At 45.9% G+C, this 24,697-nt stretch overlaps 1 protein-coding gene across 1 annotated transcript in view; it reads right to left on the bottom strand.

Moving 5' to 3' along the window:
* Positions 1 to 24,697, bottom strand: part of CNOT1 (CCR4-NOT transcription complex subunit 1) — a 4,219,019-nt gene that overhangs the window by 2,837,570 nt on the left and 1,356,752 nt on the right. The window contains exon 12 of the mRNA XM_044079520.1: positions 21,910 to 22,150. Coding sequence (XP_043935455.1) covers positions 21,910 to 22,150 — 241 coding nt within the window. The remainder of the gene's footprint in view (positions 1 to 21,909; positions 22,151 to 24,697) is intronic.

Genomic DNA, 24,697 nt, shown 5'->3' with positions numbered 1-24,697 from the left:
CAGTAGCTAGAAGATGGGCAAATACCCTAGGAGTACCACAGAGGGGAAGGAGGGAAGGTAATCCTGACTGCAGATGCATACCCTTCAGACATCTACATTTATGGTAGGTACAAAACTGTACTATGTCCTTCATGGATGCATCTGCAGTCCTAACAAATGGGTAGAATACCATAGCCAAACTGAGGGAGGAGGTAGTAATAAGATTATGTTGTAGTTAAGATCCCTTGCAAAACAGCAGTGGCAAAACCTGCTCGGGATCTGGAGTATAAGGGTAGATTATAATGCTTGGCAAATGTATGCACGGAGCTCCAAGTAGCAGCCTCTAAAATGTCTTTGGTAGCCACTCCTCGTAGAAAAGCTGTAGTAGTGGCTGTAGCCCTTGTGGAATGAGGTCTGATGTTTCTTGGAGCTGTCTTCCCATGGTAAGAGTAACAAAATCTAATGCAATTTCCTATCCACTTAGAGATTGTCTGTTTTGAAATTGCTTTTCCTTCCATTCCTGTTGCATATGCTACCAATAACTGGTCAGATTTTCTATTGTTCTTGGTTCTGTCCAGGTAGTAGCGCAATTGTCTATGTACATCCAAGGTATGTAATAGCCTTTCTCCCCTGTTCTGTGGGTTGGGGAAGAATGCAGGCAGGTAGATAGCTTGGTTTAAAAATACCCTGGAGACCACCTTTGGCATAAAAGTAGGATTATAACACACAAAGAAGTGCACCAAGCCAACGGAGCACGGAACCCACGAAATAAAATAGATTAATCACAACAGCCACTTACAAAAGTTTCCGTGGAATTCCTGGCAGAATGGTTGTAATAAATACTTGTAGTTACAGCGACCAAAAACACTTGTGATAGAATGCAAATATAAATTGCAATTAACAATTCTAGAACGTTGCAGATAAAAACTAGTTTATTTGAACACGTTAGCGCTTTCACCTACTGGCTTCTTCAGACGTACAAAAAACACTACAAATCCATCAATTAAATAGTCTTCCTGTAAATCCAATTGGATTAGCCAGAAAATACACTTAAAGGTATACTAACACTTAACATAAAAACTCACAATCCATCAATATGCAAATACAAATCTGATTATATACATAAACAATACACTTATGCCTGGAGTAATATATATAAAAAGACAAAAACTATCAGGCAATCTATATATATGAAATTAGATATTGAAATATAAAAAAATATTAATCTGTTTCATTTAAAAAAATAATGCACATGTTGTGACTGCAAGTCTTGATTAAAAATACTAAGATATACATATCACATACCAAATAAATAAATAGATAAAAACATGACTTCATAAATATGTGCACATATCTACAAACATCTATCTACATATGTAATATACGTCTGGATATATAGGGACAAAAATATATACAAATATAGTCACTATATGTTAGGTGTCAGTATAATAAATGACATCAACACAGAGTCCACCAACTACCTCCCTAGTAGATCACTAACAACACTAGGTTTCTTAGGTTTCCTACACCTCTTCTTCCTCAGTACGGGTCTAATGTTCACTCTCTCATTCAGACCAGGTAATTTATCAGATTTACATCTGATAATCCATTTCATTTCACATTCTAGTGCATCATTAATCAGGTCCCCCCCTCTAGGGTTCTCATGCACTTCTTGCATAACAAAAAACATAAATGTGTGCGATGAACCAGTACTTTTAACATGTTTGGCTAATGCGTTGGTTTCTGTCCCCATTCTAATGTGATATAGATGTTCCTGACCTCGTTCGCAATGCTCTATTGGTTTTTCCTATATAATATGAGCTACATGCTGAACATCTCGCTAAATATATCACATTCTTACTTGTACAGTTTGTGCCCGTATTAAACTTGTACACATAATTACTAACAGGGTGTATAAATGTAGTACTGGTATCAATAGCATGGCATTGATTACATTTGCCACAAGGGAGAGTATTAGACCCACTGTCCCTATTTCTCAACTCTTTCTTCAACAAGGTTTTATAACACAACATGTTCTTCGGATTGGGTTTGTTTTTATAGACAACCTTAGGTTCAAATCCCACTAACTCGATAATGCGTTCATCTAATCTCAGTACATCCCAGTGTCTAACTAATGAATCTCTGATATATACAGAGTCTCTAGTATAAAAAAAGTGGGGCTCTCACAACAGCTGTTGCAGGCATATTATTGTGAATCTCATTATAATGTTGTTCAGAGAAATATGGTTTGGCCACCGTACCTCTAAGTGGATGGACATATTCCAACGCATGTATAAATACACCCTCACTATAACCTCTGTCATGAAACATATTTCTAAGCCGGGCTATCTCGTCATTATATCCTTCAATACTTGGATTCAATCTAGACGCTCTCATTAATTGGCTCTTCAAAATATTGTCAAACACATACTTGGGGTGCATACTCTGCCTGTGTAATAACGTATTCCTGTAACATGATTTCCTATGAATGGATGTGTTGATCAATCCAGAGGGTAGTCTTATAATATTAACATCCAAAAAGGAAATAGAATCAGTCGAATAACTAACTGTAAAATCTAAAAAACCAGTTGAGTTATTAATCTCATCAACAAACAATAACTGATTGATGTCCCCAAGCCATATAAAAAAGAGGTCATCTACAAACCTCTTATAACATCTGACATGTTCCTTGAATCCATTTGTGTTGAAAAGGAAATCCATCTCCCACTGTGCCATTACAATACTGGCGTAGCTATTGGCACATGGAGTGCCCATAGCTACGCCATCTTTCTGCAAGAACAACTCCTCCCCAAACAAATACATTATTTGTAAGAATAGTTTCCATAAACAGACATAGCACATCCACTATATTCTCAGTATACGAGGACTGCATACTCAAAAACTTCTGCATATATACTATCCCTATATCATTTGGTATCTTAGTGAAAAGACTCACTACATCTAGGGTTACTAGAACATATTCACATGAGTCACCTACTAATTTCAATTCATCATACAGTTCTAACAAAAACTGCTTGCTATCTTTGAGTATATGCGGAACTCTATTCACAAGTGGCCTAGTGTAATGCTCAACATATATAGACAGAGGTTCAGTCAACCAGCCTTGGCCTGCAACTATGGGTCTCATAGGCGGCCTCTCTAATGACTTGTGCACCTTCGGCAGACCTTGAATTATTGGTATCCTAGGATTAAAAACTTTCAAATAGTTGTACAAACTTGATGATATAATCTCTGATGACAATAATTCATCCAGCATATTATATACCCCCACCATCAACTCAGTAACTCTAACCATGGTAATACGTAGATAAAACAATTCATCATATAAAAATTCAGTCATAATATCCATGTACCCGTCAACATCCATGACCACTATCGGGCCACCTTTATCCGCTGGTCTTATGACAATAGAATTATCCATCTTCAATGTGCTAAGGGCCTGTCTTTGCTGATAATTCAAATTGTATCTACATTTCGGTCTATTAGGATTTTCAAAGTATGTATATATGTCTTCTTCTACTAACTTAGAGAAGACATCCAAGAGTGGGTGTAATTGTGGTACATATGTACTATTTGTTCTAAACCCGTTATCAACATCTCCTGACTCACTCGTACCATATTCCAATTTCAATTGAATATTCCTAACATAGGTCTTTATATCTATTATAGAATCTACCAAGTTACTATTACTGGTTGGGATAAAATTCAAACCTCTAGCAAGAACTTGTTCTTCATAGTATGTAAGGATTCTGTTGGATATATTTACAACTAGCGTACTCCTGCCCGTTCCCACATTTTCTTTATGGTTGGGCCTTGCTGTTCCCAATCCGTTCCCTTTCTCTTCTGTCGACCCCTGCTCTTGGATCTCTCCCTCCCCACAGAATGTGACTGTGCTATGGGGAAAGGGGTACAGACTGCTTGAGTAGCAGAGGTATTGCTCATAGAGCCTTCACATAATAAATTCGGAGATACAATATTATTATGTGTTTTTCTCCTCACCACAACATCTGCATAAACGTGCTGTCCTACATTCTTGTCGCTAAATGCATTTTTATTTGGCTCTGCTGCCTCACCACTATCTCTCACTGCAGTCACCAGACTGTCAGGTATAGCATCATTAATAACAGGTAAATTACGTTCAATAGTTCTAGAAACATTGTCAGTCGTATTGTCAGAAGTCACAATACAACCATTGCGACTACTATTCGTATTTATGAAATTAGAATCAACATCTACATTCTCAGTTCTATTACTGTGTCTAGCAGGTCCTACCTGATTTACAGTTCTAGGCCACATAAAAACGTTATTATTTTTAAAGTCTTTGGAGTCTCTAAATATTTTAGACTTTTTTTGTTCTATCAAACGTCTCTCAAATAGAGATACGCTATCAAGGACTCTGTCCAATCTTGTATTTATAACGCCATAGTCATACTTGCTTCTTATGTTATCATAAAGTTCGTTAACTGACCTCCTCAAGTCATCTTCCTCTGACTGATGGTGTTGAATCAATAGCCGCATGTAATTAAAACTCAACTCCAAGTTGAGTTGCTGCCATTTGTAAAGTAATTCAGGGAAAGTATTACCAGAGGTGGGCATTTTCAGCACCCGCAGCCCACGCGGGACAATCTTTTTAGCCAAGCATACTTCGAAATGCTGGCGTTGCAACTGCAGTCTCTTAAGCTTAATAAAGTCCATTTCAAGTTGGTTTAGTAGGATTAGTTCTCAAGGACACTATCTTGATGGAAGATAAGGAAGGGTTGTACTGCCATTAATGCCTGTAATTCAGAAACCCTCCTTGCTGAAGTGATTGCAAGCAGGAAAGCAGTTTTCCATGATAAATACTGTAATTCTGCTGTTGCTGCTGGTTCAAAAGGAGGGAGTGTCAATTTTTCTAGTACAAAGTTCAAGTCCCAAGCGGGCAATGGTGGCTTCCTTGGTGGTTTTACATTTTTAATTCCTCTCAGAAACTGCCTGAGTAGAGGATGTGAGAAGACTGGAGGATCCATGTTGTATTCTGCCGAAATGGCTGATGCATGTATCTTAATGGAAGAATAGGACAGGCCATTGTGGAAAAGTTCTGCCAAGTATTCCAGGATGTTAGCTATGTTTACCAGTGACGCATTTTCTCCTTTTGCTGCACTCCAAATTAGATATCTTTTCCATTTTGCTGAATAAGTTTTCCTTGTTGAGGGTCTGTGAGCCTCCAAGATAATGTCCTTAACCCTTTGAGATAAATCTGGGTTATTGTGTGTTATGCAATGTTCCAGGCAGCTAGTTGCAGCGTTTTTAGGTTTGGATGCAGGGTTTTGAAGTTGTTCTGTGTTAGCAGTAAGGGAACTAGGGGTAGAGGCCATATTTGTTCCCGAGACATACTCCTCAGTAATGGGTACCAATGCTGCCTCGGCCAGTCTGGAGCTATCAGGATGATCCTTGGCCGGTCTTCTTTGATCTTCAGTAGCACCTTGTGCATCAAAGGAAGAGGTGGGAATGCATATGCTGTCAGGTTTTTCCAACTGAAAGAGAGGGAGTCCACCTTCCAAGCACGTGGGTGGTATGCCCTTGTGCAGAATTTTTTCAATTGGTGGTTGTGTGGGGATGCGAATAAGTCTATTTCTGGTAGTCCCCATTTCCTTGCAATGGATTTGAAGATGTCTGGATGCAGCATCCATTCGTGGGCATCCGTGGTAGTTCTGCTTAGGATGTCTGCTAGTATATTTTCTTTTCCTGGTACAAATATTGCCTGTAGCTGAATGTTGTAGCTCAGGGCCACATTCCAGAGGTCCATTGCCATCCGGCATAGAGGGTATGAATGTGTGCCTCCCTGTTTGTTGATATACCACATAACTGTGGTGTTGTCCGTCCTTATCAGCAATTGACCCTGTTGAAGAAACGGTTTGAATGTCTGGCTTGCCAGTTTTACTGCCAGCATCTCCTTTTGATTTATGTGTAGGTTCAGCTGCTCTTGAGTCCATAGGCCTTGTATGCACTTGTCCAGCATGTGTGCCCCCCAACCGAGGTCTGAGGCGTCCGTGGTGATAGTCTGGCTTGGTTGAGGGCTGTGGAAGGGCAATCCTTTGTTCAATTGACAGGCCTGGGCCCACCATTGGAATTCTTGCTTCAGGCATGGAATTATTGGAATTTGGGTTTCTAGGCTGTGCTTGTGCTGAGACCATAAATTCCTTAGGTACCATTGCAACTTCCTCATATGTAGTCTGGCATGTGGAATCAATATTATGCAGGATGCCATGTAACCCAGGGCTTGCAGGACTTTCCTTGCTGTTAGCTGGTTCTGCGTTGTTAATGCCATGAAATAGAGAGGAAGGAGCCTCTGTTTTTCTGCTGTGAGGGATGCCATTTGATTTGAAGTGTCCAGTTCTGCACCCAAGAAAGATATTGTCTGGGATGGTATCAGCCTTGACTTTTTTATATTGACTGTGTACCCCAAGGCTTGTAGTAGATGAATGACCTTTTTCAATTTGTTGTCCGCTTGTAACGGGCAGTCGTCCAGGTAAGGGTAAATTTGAATCCCCTGAAGTCTGCAATAAGCAATTACTGATGCCAGGCATTTCGTGAATACTCTGGGCGCAGTAGATAAGCCAAAGGGCAATGCTGAGAATTGATAATGCTCTGATCCTGCAAGAAATCTGAGGTATCTTCTGCAATTTGGTCGAATGGGGACGTGCAGGTATGCCTCCTTGAGATCTAGAGTTACCAGCCAAGACTCCTTGCCCAGCATGGGAAGGAGCTGCTGTAGGGCCAGCATCTTGAATTTTGGAACAATGAGATATGTGTTTAGAGCGGACAGGTCGAGAATAGGTCTCCATTGGTTTTCTTTTCTTGGCACCAGGAAAAGTCTGGAGTAAAATCCTTGCCCTTGTTCCATAGACGGTACCTTTTCTATAGCTCTCATCCTTATCAAGTGGTCTATTTGTTCTAGAGCTTTTTCTTTTGATTTGGAGGTAGGTTTGGCATTCCTCTCTTCCTTGGCAGAGATGCAAGCGAAACCTGTAACCTTGGTCTATTGTCTGTAAAATCCATTTGTCTCCTGTGATGTGATGCCAGTTTTCCGAAAATAAGGCTAGTTTTCCGCCCAAGGGTGCTTCTAGTTGTTCCCTGGTAGGCGGTCTCAGAGCCAAGTCACTGTGATTGCCCTGTGGAAGTGGTAGTGGCTGGATCTGTGGCAGTACTTCGCTGGTTGTTGGGCTGCCACTGACGTCCCCTGTAGGCACCTCTGGATTGACCCCTGCCTCTTGGGCGCCTATTCCTGCCTCTCTGTGTTCTGGTGTCTGGAAAGGACCAATTCTTGGAAGGCCAGTTCCTACTAAACCTTGGAGGCTGGACCTGTAAGAAATCCTTGACTGTCTGTACAGATTTTGCTTTCTCTTCCACCTTCTTCAGCACCTGCTGTGCAGGGGAGCCAAACAAATTGAGCTTATCCATGGGAGCATCTAGAAGCTTTGATTTAACATGGTCTGGTAAGGACTGCTCTTTTAACCATGCATGCCTTCTGATCAGTGTACCAGTCATAGCTGATCTAAAGGAAGCCTCCAGTGCATCATAGCTGCATTTTAAGGAATGATTACTGACCTGCTGAATGTTATGTACCATTTCCTGAAGAGATTTTTGGTCTAATGGTTCAGGCGAGGACAGTTTTTTAGTTAACTGGTCTAACAAATTCCTGATACTGAATCATGTGGAAATGACAGTTTAAGGCCCTAGCTGAAAGAGTAGCAGAAGTGTAAACTTTTTTACCCCATCTCTCTAAGGCCCTGGATTCCCTTTCAGAGGGGAGGGGGTTTTTGGCAGAGGAAGCCGCTACTGCCTTGGGTCACTGTGAAATAGTTTCAGGATCTGCAAAAGGAGCCTTATACAAATGATAATGTGTGTCCGGAACCCTGTAGTACCTGTCGGGCTTAGCAGGGGCCGGAGGAAGTGAGTCAGGAGCAGAACAAGCATCATTAAATGCATCATCCACAACAGTAAGTACTGGAGGAATGGCTAAAGGCCTATGCTGTGGCAAATGCAAAAAGGTCCTAAGCCTTTTCCTAGAGTCTGAGAAATCCTGGCCCTGCCATTGAAATTGTTCCCTCATAGCATGCAAGGTTTCCCCAAAAGAAAATTCCTCAGGAGGAGAGGCAGAAGGAATGGAGTCTTCTGCATCAGAGTCCTCATAAGGGAATAAGGGCCCTCTGGAGGGTCTGTATGTTCTGAATCATCAGAGGAGTAATCTGTAGAAACTGGCTCAGGGGGCTCTGCTCTAGGCCTCTTCTCTGGAGGTGGGTGAGAGGCCCTGTCAGGGTGAGGTTGGGATCCCCGGATCAAGGAAATAAGATCCTCTGCTAGACTAAGCATTTGAGTACTAGAGCTAGGCCTGTGAGAGGGGGTCTTAGCAGGCACACTCTTGGTAGATTTTGCTGCTTTAGCCCTGGCAAAAGCCTTAATCGACATGGATGCAGGGGGCCTAGCAGCTTCACGTGCAGGAGTAGATATATCTAGAGGAATAGTATCAGATAAATCCTGGGATCCTGTAGGAGCAGGTGGGATTTCAGTAGCAGACTCTGCCATGCTGGATGAGGCCTCGGTAGGAAGCAAGCTTTCGGCCGAAGGAAGGACCGTGGACTCATTTTCAGCCGAAACCGAGACACTCGCGGTTGACTTAACCGCGGTTTCGGCCGAAACCGCGGACCGCGAGTGTCGGTCCTTTTCCTTGCGCTTTTTAGTAAATTGCGAAGTCGGAGGCTCCGACGGCATGATATAAGCAAAAGCAGAGCCGAAAAACTCCTCAGCAAATCCCGACCGACGTCTAAGTGTCCGTCGGTTGAAAGAAGCACAGGCTAGACAAGCTGATACGTCGTGGTCTGGGCCTAAACAAGGTAGGCAGTTAGAGTGGAAATCTTTATGAGGTATTTGTTTCCCACAAGTTAAACAGTTATTCACTTTTTCTGACATCGGCTGAGGCAAGAAAGAGTCCCCAACGGGGTACTTAGCTTTTTAGAAGTCTTCGGTAGTAGTAATTTCTGGTCCTGACCGACCGGCACTTGCAAACAGCTTCTGCTTCGGGCGCCACGCGGCAATAAAGACTGAGGAAAATGGCGTCGGCTGATGCCTTTATACCCGAAGAACTGCAGCTATGACGTCGGGTGAAGTGCGACATCAGCCGAGGCCAGACCCAGACTTTGGAATCTGGCCGACCGAAGGGCTGCCTGAGGACAGGACAACCCATTTGTTAGGACTGCAGATGCATCCATGAAGGACATCTGTACTATGTCCTTCAAGAATGCAACTGCAGTCATAACATATGGGTTGAATACCATAGCTTAGCTGGGGGAGGAGGAATGCTCTAGGAAAGAGATGGTGTGGCAATCAAACCCTGCAGGACTGCCGAAGCAAAGCCTGCTCTGGATCTGGAGTATAAAGGGAGATTGTAGTGTTTGGAGAATGTATGCACGGAGCTCCATGTAGCAGCTTCTAGAATGTCTTTTGTAGGCACCCCTCTTAAGAATGCCGTAGAGGTGGCTGTAGCTCTGGTGGAGTGTGGTCTGACATTGGCTGGAACATTCTTCCCATGGAAGGAAATAACAAAATCTGATGCAATGTCCAATCCATTTTGAAATAGTCTGTTTGGAAATTGCTTTTCCTTGTACTCCAGGGGCGTAAGCTACAAAAAGCTGATCAGACTTCCTACTGGTCTTGGTTCTGTCCAGGTAGCAGCAAAGTTGTCTGTGAAAGTCCAAGGTATGCAACAGTCTTTCCCCTTTGCTCTCAGGATTGGGGAAGAAAGTAGGCAGGTGAATAGCTTGATTTAAAGAAACCCTGGATACCACCTTTGGCATAAAAGTAGGGTTGGTTCTTAAGGAGACCCTGTCTCTGTGAAAGATTATGAACGGTGGTATTGCCATTAGGGCCTGTAGTTCCGAAACCCTTCTTGCTGAGGTGATTGCCAACAGGAAAGCTGTCTTCCATGAGAGAAATTTTAAGTCCACTGAAGCTGCTGGCTCAAATGGAGGTAGAGTCAGTTTTTCTAGGACAAAGTTGAGGTCCCAAGCTGGCACTGGAGCCTTTCTTGGTGGCTTAATGTTCTGGATTCCTCTGAGGAATTGCCTTAACAAAGGATGTGAAAACACAGGTGGATCAGTGTTATATCTAGCTGAAATAGCTGAAGCATGTATCTTTATGGAAGAATGGGATAGTCCATTCTGTAGCATATCTGCCAAATATTCCAGGATGAGTGGGATGTTCAATAATGATGCATCATGTCCCTTGCTGGTATTCCAAATGCTGAATCTCTTCCATTTTGCTAAGTAAACCTTTCTGGTGGATGGTCTTCGAGCTTCTGTTAATATCCGCTGAACTTCCTTGGAGAGAGAGAGATTGAGGTTATTCATGGAATCTCCCAGGCTGTTAGCTGCAGCGTCTGAAGGTTTGGATGCACTGTTTTGAAGTTGTGTTGAGTCAAAAGTAGGGGCCATTGGTAAAGAGCCCACTTTTTGTTGTGGCATATGCTCCGTACTAGTGGATACCAGTGTTGTCTTGGCCAGTCTGGAGCTATTAGGATCCCCTTGAGCCTCTCTGCTTTGATCTTTAGTAATACTGTGGTCATCAGTGGCAGAGGTGGAAATGCATAGATTTTTAGGGAGTTCCAGTTGAATGAAAGAGCATCTATTTTCCAAGCTTGTGGATGATCTGTCCTTGAACAGAATTTTTGTAGGTGATGGTTGAGGTGGGAGGCAAATAGGTCTACTTCTGGCCTGCCCCATGTCGAGGTGAGTTGTGTGAAGATTTTCGGATGTAGCCTCCACTGGTGTGGATCTATGAAATTCCTGCTTCGGCTGTCCGCCAGCACATTGTCTTTTCCTGGAACAAACCGGGATTGCTACTGTATGTTTAGGCTCAGTGATTTTTCCCAAAGATTCATTGTCAGTCTGCAAAGGGGGTAAGAATGGGTGCCCCCTTGCTTGTTTATGTACCACATCACAGTGGTGTTGTCTGTCCATATCAGTAGATGGCCTTGCTGAAGTTGTTGTCGAAAAACCTCGATGGCATGCATTACTGCCAGCATTTCCTTTTGGTTTATATGCAGATGTGTTTCCTTTGGAGACCATTGTCCTTGTATACATCTGCCCTCCATGTGTGCCCCCCATCCAAGGTCTGAGGCGTCTGTGGTCATGGGTCTGCGTTATCTGAGGTTTTTTGAATGACATACCTGTGTTTGCCTGGCTAACCGATGCCCACCATAGGAATTCCTTTTGTAGGCATGGAATGAGCGGTATGGTTGTCTCTAGGTTGTTGCTGTGCTGAGACCATAGGCTTTTTAGGTACCACTGAAGCTTTCTCATGTGTAGTCTTGCTAATGGAACCAGGAGAATGCAGGATGCCATGTAACCCAGGGCCTGAAGGAATTTCCTTGCAGTCATCTGAGTGAGTTTTGCCAAACCTTTGAAAGAATGAGTTAACTTCTCTTGCTTGTCTTCTGTCAGGTAAGCCATTTGAGAGGCTGTGTCTAGACTGGCTCATAAAAAGGTTATTTGCTGGGATGGCTGAAGTCTTGACTTTTGGAAGTTGACTGTGTATCCCAGAGCCTGTAGCAATTGTATGACATAGTTCAAGATTTTTGTCAAAATCAATTAGTCGTCCGCTTGTATGAGGCAGTCGTCCAGGTACGGGTAAATTTGGATCCCCTAGAGCCTGCAATGAGCAATTACTGAAGCCAGGCATTTTGTGAATACTCTGGGCGCAGTAGATAAGCCAAATGGCAATGCTGAGAATTGATAATGCTCTGGCCCTGCAAGAAATCTGAGGTATCTTCTGCAGCTGTGTCTGATAGGGACATGCAGGTATGCCTCCTTGAGGTCCAGAGTAATCAGCCAAGACCCCTTGCCCAGCATGGGAAGGAGTTGCTGTAGAGTCAGCATTTTGAACTTTGGTACTATGAGAAAGGTGTTTAATGCGGACAAATCCAGTATTGGTCTCCATTGAGTTTCTTTTCTTGGAACAAGGAACAGTCTTGAGTAAAACCCCTGGCCTTGTTCTAGTTGTGGAACTCTTTCTATTGCTTTGATCTGAGCAAGCAGAGAAATTTGCTTGATAGCCTCTGCCCTCTGGTTTTGTGGTAGGTTTGGCATGCCTTGTTTTCTTGGTAAGGTATGAAAGTGGAACCTGTAACCTTGGTCTATAATGTCCAAAATCCATTTGTCCTTTGTCAATTTGTGCCAATTGTCTGAAAACAGAGATAATTTTCCGCCCAAGGGAGCTTCTATTTGCTCCTTGGTCATCGGAAGTAGAGGAAAGTCATTGAGATTGTCCCTGTGGGGCAGGGGAGACCCCTGTGTCACTTCTTTGGTTTGCTGGTTGCCATTGTCGTCCCCTGTAAGAACCTCTGTATTGTCCTCTTCCTCGCCACGCCTGTTTTACCCCTTTGAAATCTTTCAGGATTAGGAAAGGACCAGTTTTTAGAAGGCCAATTCCTGCTGAATCTGGGTGGCTGAACCTGGAGGAAATCTTTGACCGTCTGAACTGATTTTGCTTTTTCCTCGATGGACTTTAACACATCTTTAGCATTAGCACCAAAAAGCTTGTTCTTTTCCAAGGGTGCATCAAGAAGTTTTGCCTTAACATGATCTGGTAGAGGTTGTTCTTTTAACCATGCATGTCTACGAATGACCGCCCCTGTCATACCTGCCCTACATGAAGCTTCCAATGCATCATATCCACACTGCAGAAAGTGATTGCTGACTTGCTGAGAATTATGTACAGCTTCCTGCAAAGACTTCCTGTCTAAAGGTTCAGGAGAGGCCAATGTGTTCTGTAAATCATCTAACCGGTAATCCTGATATTGAAACATATGAAAGAGGCAATTCAGAGCTCTCATAGTTAAAGTAGTGGAGGTGCAGACCTTTTTCCCCCATCTCTCTAATGACCTAGCTTCCCTGTTGGAAGGCAAAGGATTTTTGGAGGTGGATGCTGAAACCCTTTTAGGTCCCTGAGAAATAGTTTCTAAATCAACAGCATGGGCCCTAAAGAAATGAGAATGTGTTTCTGGGACCCTATAATATCTGTCTGGCTTGGCTGGAGCAGGAGGAAGAGTATCCGGGGTAACACTGGAGTCAGAGTATAGGTCATCCAAAACATCAAGCACAGGAGGTATAGCCAGGGGCCTGCGTTGGGGCTTTTTAAGGAAGGTTCGAAGGTGCTTTCTGGAATCAGAATATTCCTGGCCTTGCCACTTAAAATGTTCCCTCATGGTATGCAGAACTTCCCCAAAAGAAATGTCCTCAGGAGGGGAGGCCAAGGGGATGGAGTCCTCTGCATCAGAGTCCTCATAGGTCTGGAAGAGCTCTTCCTGGCCATCAGAGTGAACAGAGTCCTCAGAATCTTCATCTGAAGGGATAGGGTCAGAGGTTTCAACCCGGGGCCTCTTATCAGGAGGAGGCTGGGATCCTCTCTCAGGATGGGCCTGTGAACCTCTAATCATGGAAATTAAGTCTGCGGCCATAGTCATGATTTGTGTTTCAGGAGTAGGCTGAGGTAAGGCTTTAACAGTAAGGTGCTTGGTCTTGCTGGCTGCCTTAGCACGTGTATAGGCCTTAATAGACATGGCCATAGGAGGCCTAGCAGCTCCACGTGCAGGAGTGACCTTATCTACAGCAATGGTCTCGGGCATTTCCTCGGTTTCAGTATCCGGAGGAAAATCTATAACTGGCGTCGGTGTGGCCTCCGGTATCGGAGGTATCGGTAATGCGGTGTCTTCAGTTCGGAGCAGTGAAATAACCGTCTCAGGGGGATCCGGAGCACTCACGGTAGGTTTTGGCGTGGAGTGGGTGGAAGACGCGGGCCGAGGATGCCGGTCCCGGTCTTTTAGTTTCTTAGGAGTCTGCGATGACGGAAGTTCCGACGGCATTGTATAAGCAAATTTATCGCCGAAAAAGTCTTCAGCGAACTCCGCCCGGCACCTGAGTGCGCGCTTATTGAAGCGAGCACAGGCGACACAGGCCGAGACGTCGTGTTCTGGGCCAAGGCAAGGAAGACAGTAATAGTGGAAATCCTTATGAGGTATTTGTTTACCACAAGACAGACAATTGTTAACTTTTTCAGTAAGGCAAGAAAAGGTCCCCAATGGGGTACTTAGCTTTTTTGATGACTTTGGATCGAAGAATACAGGAGCTGACCGACCGGCACTTGCGAACTGCTTCTGCTTCGGGCACCGCGCGGCAAGAAAGACTGGAGAAAATGGCGTCGGCTGATGCTTATATACTCCAGCCGCACTGACGTCTGAGAGAAATGCGACATCAGCCGACGTCGGACCCAGACTTTGGAATCCGGCAGTTGCATTCTTGAAGGACATCTCTTTTCGCTGAAGTAATGGCTACAAGGAATGCCATTTTCCAGGACAAGTACTTGAGATCCACTGAAGTGGCAGGTTCAAATGGTGGAGCAGTCAGGGCTTGAACTAGTGAAAGATCCCAAGGGGGTACGGCTTCTTTTATAGGGGGTCTAAGCAAAATCGTGCCCTTGAGAAAGGTTTTACACAATTTGGCTGACATCAAGGGCCCTGTGTCATGTCCCACATGGTACTGGGAGATGGCAGCCAATTGTACTTCGACAGTTGAGCAACTAGCGCCTTCCTGAAAAAGTTCGGTTAGGAAGTCTAGTATGGATGGAAGAGGAGCCGTAAAGGGATCTAGATTATGATGCTCCGCCCAGACGGAGAAACGTTTCTATTTACTGCGGTACACTTTCCTGGTGGAAGGTTTATGTGCTGCCACGAGGATGGCTTTGACTGGTGAAGAGATACCGGGAGTCCTAACTAGGAGGGGAACTGGAGCAACCAAGCTGTCAGCTTCAGACTGTCCAGATTTGGGGTCGGTAAGCCTGACGGATGGGAGATTAGATCCGGACTGGGATCCAGAATCCAGGGGGGATTCACTAGGTGAGACCACATGTAAGGGAACCAAATTTGCAGAGGCCAGAATGGGTCAACGAGGATCATCCTGCTCCCCAATCGCGAGGCTTTCTGTAAGAGCTGCAGCATCAGGGGTAGAGGATGATAGGCATAAAGTAGACCGGGCGGCCAAGCATGCACCAGAGCGTCTCTTGGAGTTTCCCCTGGAGGGGGAATCAGAGCGAAGAAATTGTAGCATTTGGTGTCTGAGGGAGAGGCAAAAAGATCGCAGCAGGGTTGCCCCCATATTGCGAATATCTGCTTCGCTACTAGTGGGTTGAGAGACCACTCGTAAGGGGTAAGAAGGGTGCGGCTGAGTTTGTCCGCTAGGATGTTGGCCCACCCCGGAATGTGCGTTGCAATCAGAAAGCAGTTGGTGGAAATCGCCCATTCCCACACTCTTATGGCTTCGCGGCAGAGGGTAAGAAATGGTTCCCCCCTGTTTGTTGATGTACCAGATAACAGACATGCTGTCCGACTGAATTGCAATAGTTCCTACGGGAGGAGATTCTGAAGTGCTTGCAACGCGTACAGCACTGCTTTCATCTCCAGAACGTTGATATGCAGGGGGGTCTCTGTATCGTTCCACGTGCCTTGGATGGTCCTGCATGAATAATGCCCCCCCCACCCGAGGCAGGAGGCGTCTGTGGTCACCATGGCGAGAGGGGGAGAGGTGCAGAAGGGTCGGCCCAAATGGAGATCCGGAGCATGAAGCCACCATAATAGGGCCCTCCTGCAAGCCTTGCTGATAGCGATGGGGTGAAGGAGAGGAAAGGACAGAAAGGACCATTGTACTAGAAGGGTCCACTGCAGTAAACTCATGTTCAGACGGGCGCATGGAAGGAGCGTTATCGCTGCCGCCATGGAGCCCAGCACCCTCAGAACCAATTCCGACGGTGGTGCTTCTGACTGGAAGTTGGCCCACTCATGAAGTTGCAAATTCCGTAGTCGTTCCGACATCAGGAAGGCTCGCAGATCTCTGGTGTCTACTCTGGCTCCTATAAATTCTATGACTTGAGTCGGGGCCAGAAAAGATTTGTCGGCATTGATGGTGACGCCTAATTGGGGGGCTAGGCGGAGAAAGAAATCTCTGGCTGAGGAAAGTAGATGCCTTGTTGGGGTGGTCACGAGCCAGTCGTCCAGGTACAGGAAGACCTGCATTCCCTGGAGTCTCAGGTGGGCCGCTATCACTGCTAACACCTTGGTGAACACCCTGGCGGCTGTGGTGAGGCCAAAGGGAAGGACCCTGAACTGCTAGTGACTGGGTCCCAGCCGGAAGAAGAGGAACCTTGTGGATCGTCTGTCCATTAGAATGTGGTAGTACGCATCCTTGAGGTCTATAGAGAACATCCAATCATTCTCCCTTAGAAGGGGAAGAATAGATTGAAGAGTGAGCATTCGGAATTTTTCCTTGGTTACCGACAGGTTCAAACGGGACAGGTCTAGAATTGGTCTCGAGTCCCGTCTTTTTTTGGCACCAAAAAGAACCTGGAGTAGAACCCTAATCCGAGCTTGTCTTGGGGGAAGGGCGGGATGGCTCTTTTTCTAGCAGCTGCTGAATCTCTGCGGCTGCAGCCTCCCTCTGATCAGGTGGTACATCGGGGAGGTTCTTGAATTTGGGGACATGAAGTAATGGAATTTTGTATCCTCTAGATAAAATTCGAAGCACCCAGCGGTCTGTCGTGATCGACTCCCATGCCGCTAGGTGCTCTGAGAAGCTCCCCCCCCCCCGACTGCCTCCAGAGTGGAGCAGCAGGGCAACCCTTCAGGGCTGTTGCGTGGGCCGGTCAGAGAAAGGTTCTCTGGACCCAAAGTTCCTCGGAGCCCCTCTGCCCCTGGGGCGGCGTCCTCCCTGTCCTCCTCTGCCACGGAAGGACTGGTTGTCCGGAGCGGGTTAGGAGTGTTGCGATTTCCGGAACCACATCTTCTTCTGACACTTTTGGTTCTTCGAAAAGGACCACTGGGGAGCAGAGAAGCAGACTCCGACGGCAGACGTCTTCCCGTCCTTCTCGCTCTGGACTAGTGTCTCACGAACCGTTTTGCCAAACAGGGCAGAACCATCGAAAGGGGCATTCGCAAAGGACGCTTTAAAAGGCTCCGCAAAGTCACAATGACGGAGCCAGGCCTGACGTCTCATGACCAGGCCTGCTCCGCTAGCTCTAGCGGCTCCCTCGGTGGCGTGGGACAATAGCCGCATAGAGGTATTTGAAAAAGATCTCAGAGTGGCCATTTGGGTGGAGTACAATTGTTTGTCCTCCGCCGATATGGACTTGTATTCTTTGATAAGATCCCGCTGCATCCTGATGACGTATGCCATATAGTTCAGAGACCTTACCGAAAAGGTCACTGAACTAAAAACTCGCTTCCCTAAGCGATCCATCAAGCGGGACTCCTTGCTCGGTGGATGGACTGAGGGGCTCTCCTGAGCTAGTCCCCTCTACGGGGGGACCCCTTGCTCCAGTGTGACCGGTCTGCGGGAGGGGCTCAGTATCCTGTCCAGGCGTTTGGGGACTGGCTCCACGGTGTCTGGGTCCTTCCACGCCCTGGTGGTAAATAAGGTGCAACAGGGGGTCGGCCGGAGGGGACACCCAAGAGGTAGACGGGCCGGCTTCAAATGCCTCCAGAAACACGGGCTCGTCTGAGGAGGCCTTGGGGGCAGACCATCCACCTCTGATCCTAAACATTTCTATGATGTCTCCAAAGAAGACATCCTCAGGGGGGTGATCTTGGGGAGCCTTCCCCTTCATCCAAGTCCATGTCCTCAGTTAAGGACTCAGGGGAGTCCACGTGCCTCCTCTTGCACTTGTGCTTGCGAGGCACTTCCTCGGGGGGGGCTGTCCGAGGAGGTCTCGCCAGCAACATGTTCCAATGGAACAACCTGGGACATTGAAGCAGGCTGTCCCTGAGGCTGGGTGATGGAAGCCTGGCCCAGCAGAGAGGGAGTGCAGGGTGGAGCCGAGACAAGGGCAGGGGGTCCGGATGCTCTCGACAGAGCCCTCTCCACTACATCGAAGGCCAAAGGGGAAACGCTCTCCCTGGGCACCGAGAGCCGACCCCCACTCGGATCCGATGAAGGGATCGGAGCCGGTGCCGAGACCATCGGATCCGAAGGACCAGTGTGCTCCGACCTGGACGGAGCCGAAGGCACACAATCCCTCGGATCTGAAGCTCGGCCCACAGCTCCGAGAGGTCGGATCTGACAGACTCGAGGGCAGGGTTTGATCCGAAGTACCAAGTACTGTCGGCTCTGGCGCTGCCCTGCTCCGAACCCAGGTAGCGGGTGGGAGAAGGAGCAATTGGAGCAAAAAAAGGTGTCGAGCTCCCCCCCCCCCCGAATGGGGGGGGGAGGGCAAGAGCACTCCCATCTGCAGCTGGGCCTGGATGAACCTTCGCATCATCCAGTCCAAGTCTGCATCTGACATACTGAAAGTTGATCTCGACGAGGCCACCGAGGCAGGCCTGGAATGCCACCTCGATGGAGATTGGGCATCCTCCTCCTCGGGCCCTGGGGAGAAGCAAGGAGATCGGAGCCGAGGAGGAGGAGACCTAGAAGCTGTGGAGGGAGAAGCCCGCTTAGCTGGCGGGGCCGAAGCGGAGGCCTCGGCCCGCCGCTTGTGGTGCTTCTCCCTCCGTTTCTCCCTCCTAGTCTCCCTGTCCTCCGGCGCTTTAGCAGGAGTTTGAGTCCCGGCCAGAGGAAGGGGGGCAGGACTGGCAATAACCACGGGAGCAGCGGAGACCTGAGCAGAGTCCGGGGGCAAAAGTCCCACCAGGACCAGATTCGACCTCTGCTCTTTCAGTGCCCTGGGGTTGAACGCTGCACAAATGGTACAGCCTGAGGAGAGGTGCTCAACCCCAAGGCACCGAACACACCGAGTGTGGCCATCAGCCGGGGAGAGCTTATGGCCACACTTAGTACATTTTGAAAAAAAATGGCTTTTGGTGCCTCAGCCATACTTGAAGAAAAAGTGCTACACAAACACACAGGCCCCAAAACACAAACACACACACTCACTAACGACCAGAGAAGGGAGGGAAAAAACTATATAAAAAAAATATAAAATACAGGGAACCTAACTCTTACACACTTTTTAAAGTTAACAATAGAGGAAAGTAGAATAAAATTACACTTAACTGACAAATTTGCTAAGAGCTCAAAAGAATCCAGCCATCCACAAGCGCGGCAAACTAGATCTGGGGTCATGGAGGGTTGGCAGGGGATTATGGGTGAGGGGAGGAGCTAGGAGCTCGGATCCATTAGCTATGAAACAAGATATCGGATCCAAGATCCACAGGTTGCTGACAAATGAAGTCCCTACTTCAGATACTATATTTAGAACCCATTGGTCTTGGGTAATGAGCTCCCAGTTTTTTGCATGCAGGGGAATCTTTCCTCCTGAAGGCACAGTCGGTTGAGCAGGGCTTGGAAGGTTTAAGGTTGAGTCATTGTGACAGTTTACTATAGGGTGGTATCTTACCACATCCAGCTCTGGAAGTGGGAGCCAACCACTGCTTAGGCCTGTGAGTACCTTGAGACTGAAGCCTGGGTGGTCTGCTGGTCCTGGGTTTGGACTGAGAAGGCCAGGAAGACACAGGAAAGGACCAATTCATATAAGACCAGTGCCTACGAAATCTGGGAGGCTGTACTTGCAGGATATCTTTAACTGTTTGCATAGATTTAGCTTTTTCCTCCATCTTTTTAAGTACTACTTCTGCTTTGTTGCCAAACGGGTGGTCTTGGTTTAAGGGAGAATCCAGTAATTTAGCTTTAACATGATCTGGCAAGTTTGCTCCTTAAGCCAAGCATGCCTTCTAAGTACAGACCCAGTGATAGCAGCCCTGCAAGATGCCTCTAAAGAATCAAAACCACATTACAAAGTATATTTACCAACTTGTTCAGCAAAATGCATTAAATCCTGTAATTCTTTATTTTCAGCACAGTCAGGAAACATCACTTTCTGTTTAAGTAATCCAGTAATATGCTGCTGATACTTTAACATATGAAACTGGCAGTTTAAAGCCCTAATGGCCAAAGTAGCAGAAGTGTATACCTTCTTACTCCATCTGTCCAGGGCCCTGAAAACTCTATCAGAGGGGTAGGGTTTTTGGCAGTAGTAGCCTTAATGTCTTTGGATCCCTGTGAAATAGTCTCTGGATCCGCAGTAGGACACTTAAAGAGGAACTTGTGAGAGTCTGGTACTCTAATACCGGTCAGGTTTCTTGGGAGCCCGAGATGAAGTGTCCAAGAAGGCATCATCTACAATGTCTGGTACAGGAGGGATAGCTAAAGGCCCATGTTGAGGTAGGAGTAAGAATTCCCCAAGTCTATTTTTGGAGTCAGAGCAATCCTAGCTTTCCCAGCAAAAATGCTCCCTATCCAAAGTTTCACCAAAAGAGAAATCTTCTGGAAAGGAAGCAGAGGGAATGGAGTTCTCTGCATCAGAATCCTCATAGGTAGATAAGGGCAAATCCTAGTCATCAGAAGAAACAGAAATTTCAGAATCCTGATCAGAAGAATCGGAATGAAAATCAGTTCTAGATCTCCAAGAGGGAGAAGGGTAGCTTCCCCAGATTAGAGCAGTAACGTGTTCAGATATTATTTGTTATTCAGGCATAGGGGGCCTGACCATGCGCTCTGTGAGTCGGTTTTCTAGGATTGGATTGAGTTTGAGACCTTGAAGAAAATGGCATTGGTTTGATATGCAAGTTCAGTGGGCCTGAATGCACCCTCAGAAGCCGGTGCCTGCACAGTGGATCCAGACCCATCCAAGGTAGAGAAATCCACAGGTTCCATAGTCTAAGAAGCATCTCGCGGCACACCGGACTCGATGTGTCTCAGTAGAGGCCTGCGAATCTGAAGTAGTGGGTATCAGGGGCTGCGAAAGCGCCTCACTGAGTACCTGTGAACTGGCGACCAGCTTAACAGAAGCATCGTTGGCAGCTTTGGACCTATGCGGTTTGTGCCCTTATCTTTATGTTTTTTTCGGAATGTCGGTAGTTGGATGGCTTACCGAAGCCATTTCTGGATAATTGAACTGAGTACCAAAATAGTTAGATGCGAAAATGAACCAACGACAAATAGTTTGAGGATTGAGTAAGGCAGAAAACCGACAGCGAGGGAAGTGTGGTCTGGGCCTAAGCAAGGAATGCAGCACAAATAATCTTTATGAGGTATTTGCTTTCCACAAGAAATACAATTAAATTTACTGACATGGGTTTAGAGTAAGAAAAAGGATCCCCAACGGGGTACTTAGCTTTTTTGAAGACTTCGGATCTGAAACTCAAAACCGAAAATTTCAGGAGTCAGACTGGCACTTGCGAACTGCTTCTGCTTCATGCACAGCATGGCAAGAAAGACTGATGTAATGGCGTTGGCTGCATACTTTATATCCCTGACTACCTGACGTCATGGAAGATGAGACCGCAACCAACTCAGGACCCAAGACTTTGATAATTAGGCCAACTAAGGGCTACCTGCAAGCAGGTAACTCAAATGTAATGACTGCAACAATGAAACACGAAGATCAGTTAATTACGATGCTGTTTGTTTTGTGGATATGCAGGAGGTCCATCAGAGAGGGATCTGAAAATGACCTGTATTGCCAGGCATAGATCACCCCTCAAAAGCCTGGAGGAGACCGAATACAGGGACAGGGCCTTAAGGTAGTCTGCAGAGGAAATTTTACTTGCGCCCTGTAATCTTTTAGTAAGGAACCTCTGTGGACGTTTCAACTGTTGAATATGCCTTGTTAGGCACATACCAAAGGGGGCACTGTACTCAATGATAGGTCTGATGAATGCCGAACACAGTGGAACAATGACTTCCTTGGACTATGATGCCAAATCTTTGTTTATAAGTTGCACAACATAGAATTTAAGAGAAAAGCTAAAGTAACAAAACTCTTAAGTACAATTCAAGCACTCTATACAAGCCATTTGTAGGAATTCTAGTGATGTCACAAGTGTCACCTTACCTGGCCATGCCATGCATAATGTAAAATAATAGCAGAGTTCGGGTGGTTTCCCAAAAAGATTGGCATTAGTGTAGAAATGAGCTCTTGGCGTAGGGTGTGCCAGGATGTGTTAATCTGAAGTAAAGCTAGCACTAGCATGTCCGGGCAGTGTTTGATGGGGAAGTTGAAGAGCTGCTTGACGTTATCGTACTGCCCCACCTCAGCCAGCCTCAACAGGCTCTCGATGAGATCCAAACTCTTCCTATGCAAAAAAAAAAAAGGATACAGAAATACATAAAGTAAATATCAGCTATCAGCAGATACTAACTGAAGTCAGGAAAGTGAAGTTACACCAGAACATTCTATGAACTACAGCTCTGACTTAATGTTAAAGTGAATGCTATAGTACTGAGAATAACTGCTGCACTAATATAAATCATAAATGGGGAATTTACTACAAATGCCAGACATGCAGGGATTATGGGCATATCCCAAACAGGTTAGTCAACCTGTAGCAGATAAGTCAAAATGAGGTCAAGTAGAAAGGGCAAAGTAGACCACACCACCACAGATTCTTTTTTGTAATGTCTATGAGACTGCTGACAGCAAATGTGTGTAGCATGTACCTATAGTGGAGAAAAAATGACTACTCAGTACAAATCATTATACCTTAAACTGGTGCTAAACAGGCAAAATTATTACCTACTCATCAGGGCCTCTTCACCCTTTTTGTAGGGGGTGAGTAGAGTCCCAGTAGCAGCAAGGATCACAGCACTCAGTCATCTACTGCTAAGATGAGTCACACCTGTAACAAGGTCCCTTGTAGGCACTACGAATGAAGAATTAACCATACAAGGCAAGGGCATTAAAGTACTACTAGCCCTGACATCAGTTCTAAGGTCCCATCCTGCAAGACTAATAGCAAAGCTTTTGCTGCTCCTCAAAATATATATATATCTGGTAGCATTTTGTAAAAGTATATGGAGGAAGAATTCCATACAGTAGATGCAAGGATACCCTGTGCAGATATACTTAATGAGAAGTACCACAAATAAGAGCTTATTCTGTTTGAGCAGCAGTATTAAGTGATTTCTCAAAGCCAAACCATGGGGGTCAGAAATGCAGTCAAATAACCATATGGGTAATGTCCACGCATACTGCTGTCTCTCTCCTCAGATTAAAATGGACAGAGTTAAGCCTCCATGTGACCCAGGTGGACCAGGTTCTATCGACTCAGGCAATGGACAGGAAAGCAGGGGAGAATGGGCTATACCTACCTTGGGTAAGGGCTTTGGGTCTCAGCTGGCTGTTTCTACCAGTCTAGTGTAGTGCGGCAGAGGTTACACGCAGCACTGAATAGCAGTGGTCAGTCAAGACCACCATGTTATTGCTGCCCAAGCCAGTGACGGTAGCTCTTACCTTCGCATTCAAAGGATTGCTCATACAGACGCATGATGGAAACAAAGACCGACCCCTCACAGGGACAACAGGGGCACATCAGAAATAGGTGGTGGGGTAAGGATAAACTACTCTTATGGCTGGGATGCAAATGAGGTTGTGCAGTTCCCACACAAGGCCTTATTTATGCTTCTGAAAAGATAAGTCACCACTGCCAAAGTACAGTTGTGTACACTTACCATAAATGTAGATGTTCAAGTGTATTCACTGTTGCAGTCATCACACACGAGTTTGTAGACCTGCAGGTAGCCCTCAGTCAGCCCGAATACCAGAGTATTGGAATTTCTGCGTCAGATGCTGTCGCTTCTTCCAAGACGTCAGGTCATCAGGGCTAAAAAAACAGGCAGCAAACGACATTACATCAGTTTTTCTTGCCCCAGATGTCAGGAGTTCCCCAAACAGGAAGCTAGTATATGGTGCGGACCACCAGTAAAAAGTAAATACCACTGCCATAAAAAATGGCAATATACAGGATAGGTAGAAAGTACAGTTGTGTACACTTACCATAAATATACATGTTACAGTGTATTCACAGTTGCAGTCATTACATTAGGGTAATCTGCTTGCAGGTTGCCCTCAGTCGGCCTGATTAACAAAGTCTTGGGTCCTGTGTCAGTTGCTGTCCTTTCTTCCATGACGTCAGGTCGTCAGGAGTATAAAACATGCAGCAGACACCATTATATCAGTTTTTCATTCCCCAGATGTCAGGTGCCCACCTAATGGGAAGCAATTAAACATAAAAGCGTAAAGACATACCTCCAAAAAAAAGCAAATACACCAAAAAGGCTTTTAAGCATAGTAAAGGAAATTAGAGGTATAGCCAAAAAGTTCGGGGGCTGGAGGGAGGGTAACCAGGACTGCAACAGTGAATACATTCGAACATCTACATTTATGGTAAGTGTACACAACTGTACTATGTTCTTCGTGTTTCACTGTTGGTCATAACATTTGGGTAGATTCCCAAAGATATGGTTGGGAGGAGGAGTTCAGATAGCATTAGGGCCAGTTATAAGGCCCTGTAAGACTGCAGTGGCAAAGCCAGCTCCGGATTTAAGAAAATTGTCAAGTGATAATGCTTGGTGAAAGTATGTACAGAACTCCAGGTAACAGCTTCTAGGACGTCCCTGGTAGGGACACCTCTGAGAAAGGCTGTAGAGGAAGATGCAGCCCTGGTGGAATGATGTCTGATCCCCTGGGGGGATAGGTTTTCCACGGTGCTTATAGCAGAAATGAATGCAATGGCTTATCCACTTAGAAATGGTTTGCTCTGAAATAGTCTTCCCCTCTGCTCCCGCAGCAAATGCTACCAGCAGTTGTTCAGATTTCATTTGAGGTTTAATCCTGTCCAAGT

The sequence above is a fragment of the Protopterus annectens genome, chromosome 8.part0 (assembly GCF_019279795.1).
Source record: "Protopterus annectens isolate FY-2018-M chromosome 8.part0, PAN1.0, whole genome shotgun sequence".
NCBI classification, from domain to species: Eukaryota; Metazoa; Chordata; order Ceratodontiformes; family Protopteridae; genus Protopterus; species Protopterus annectens.
Note: the sequence above shows the minus strand (reverse complement) of the source record. Positions and strands in the feature narration are given on the sequence as shown.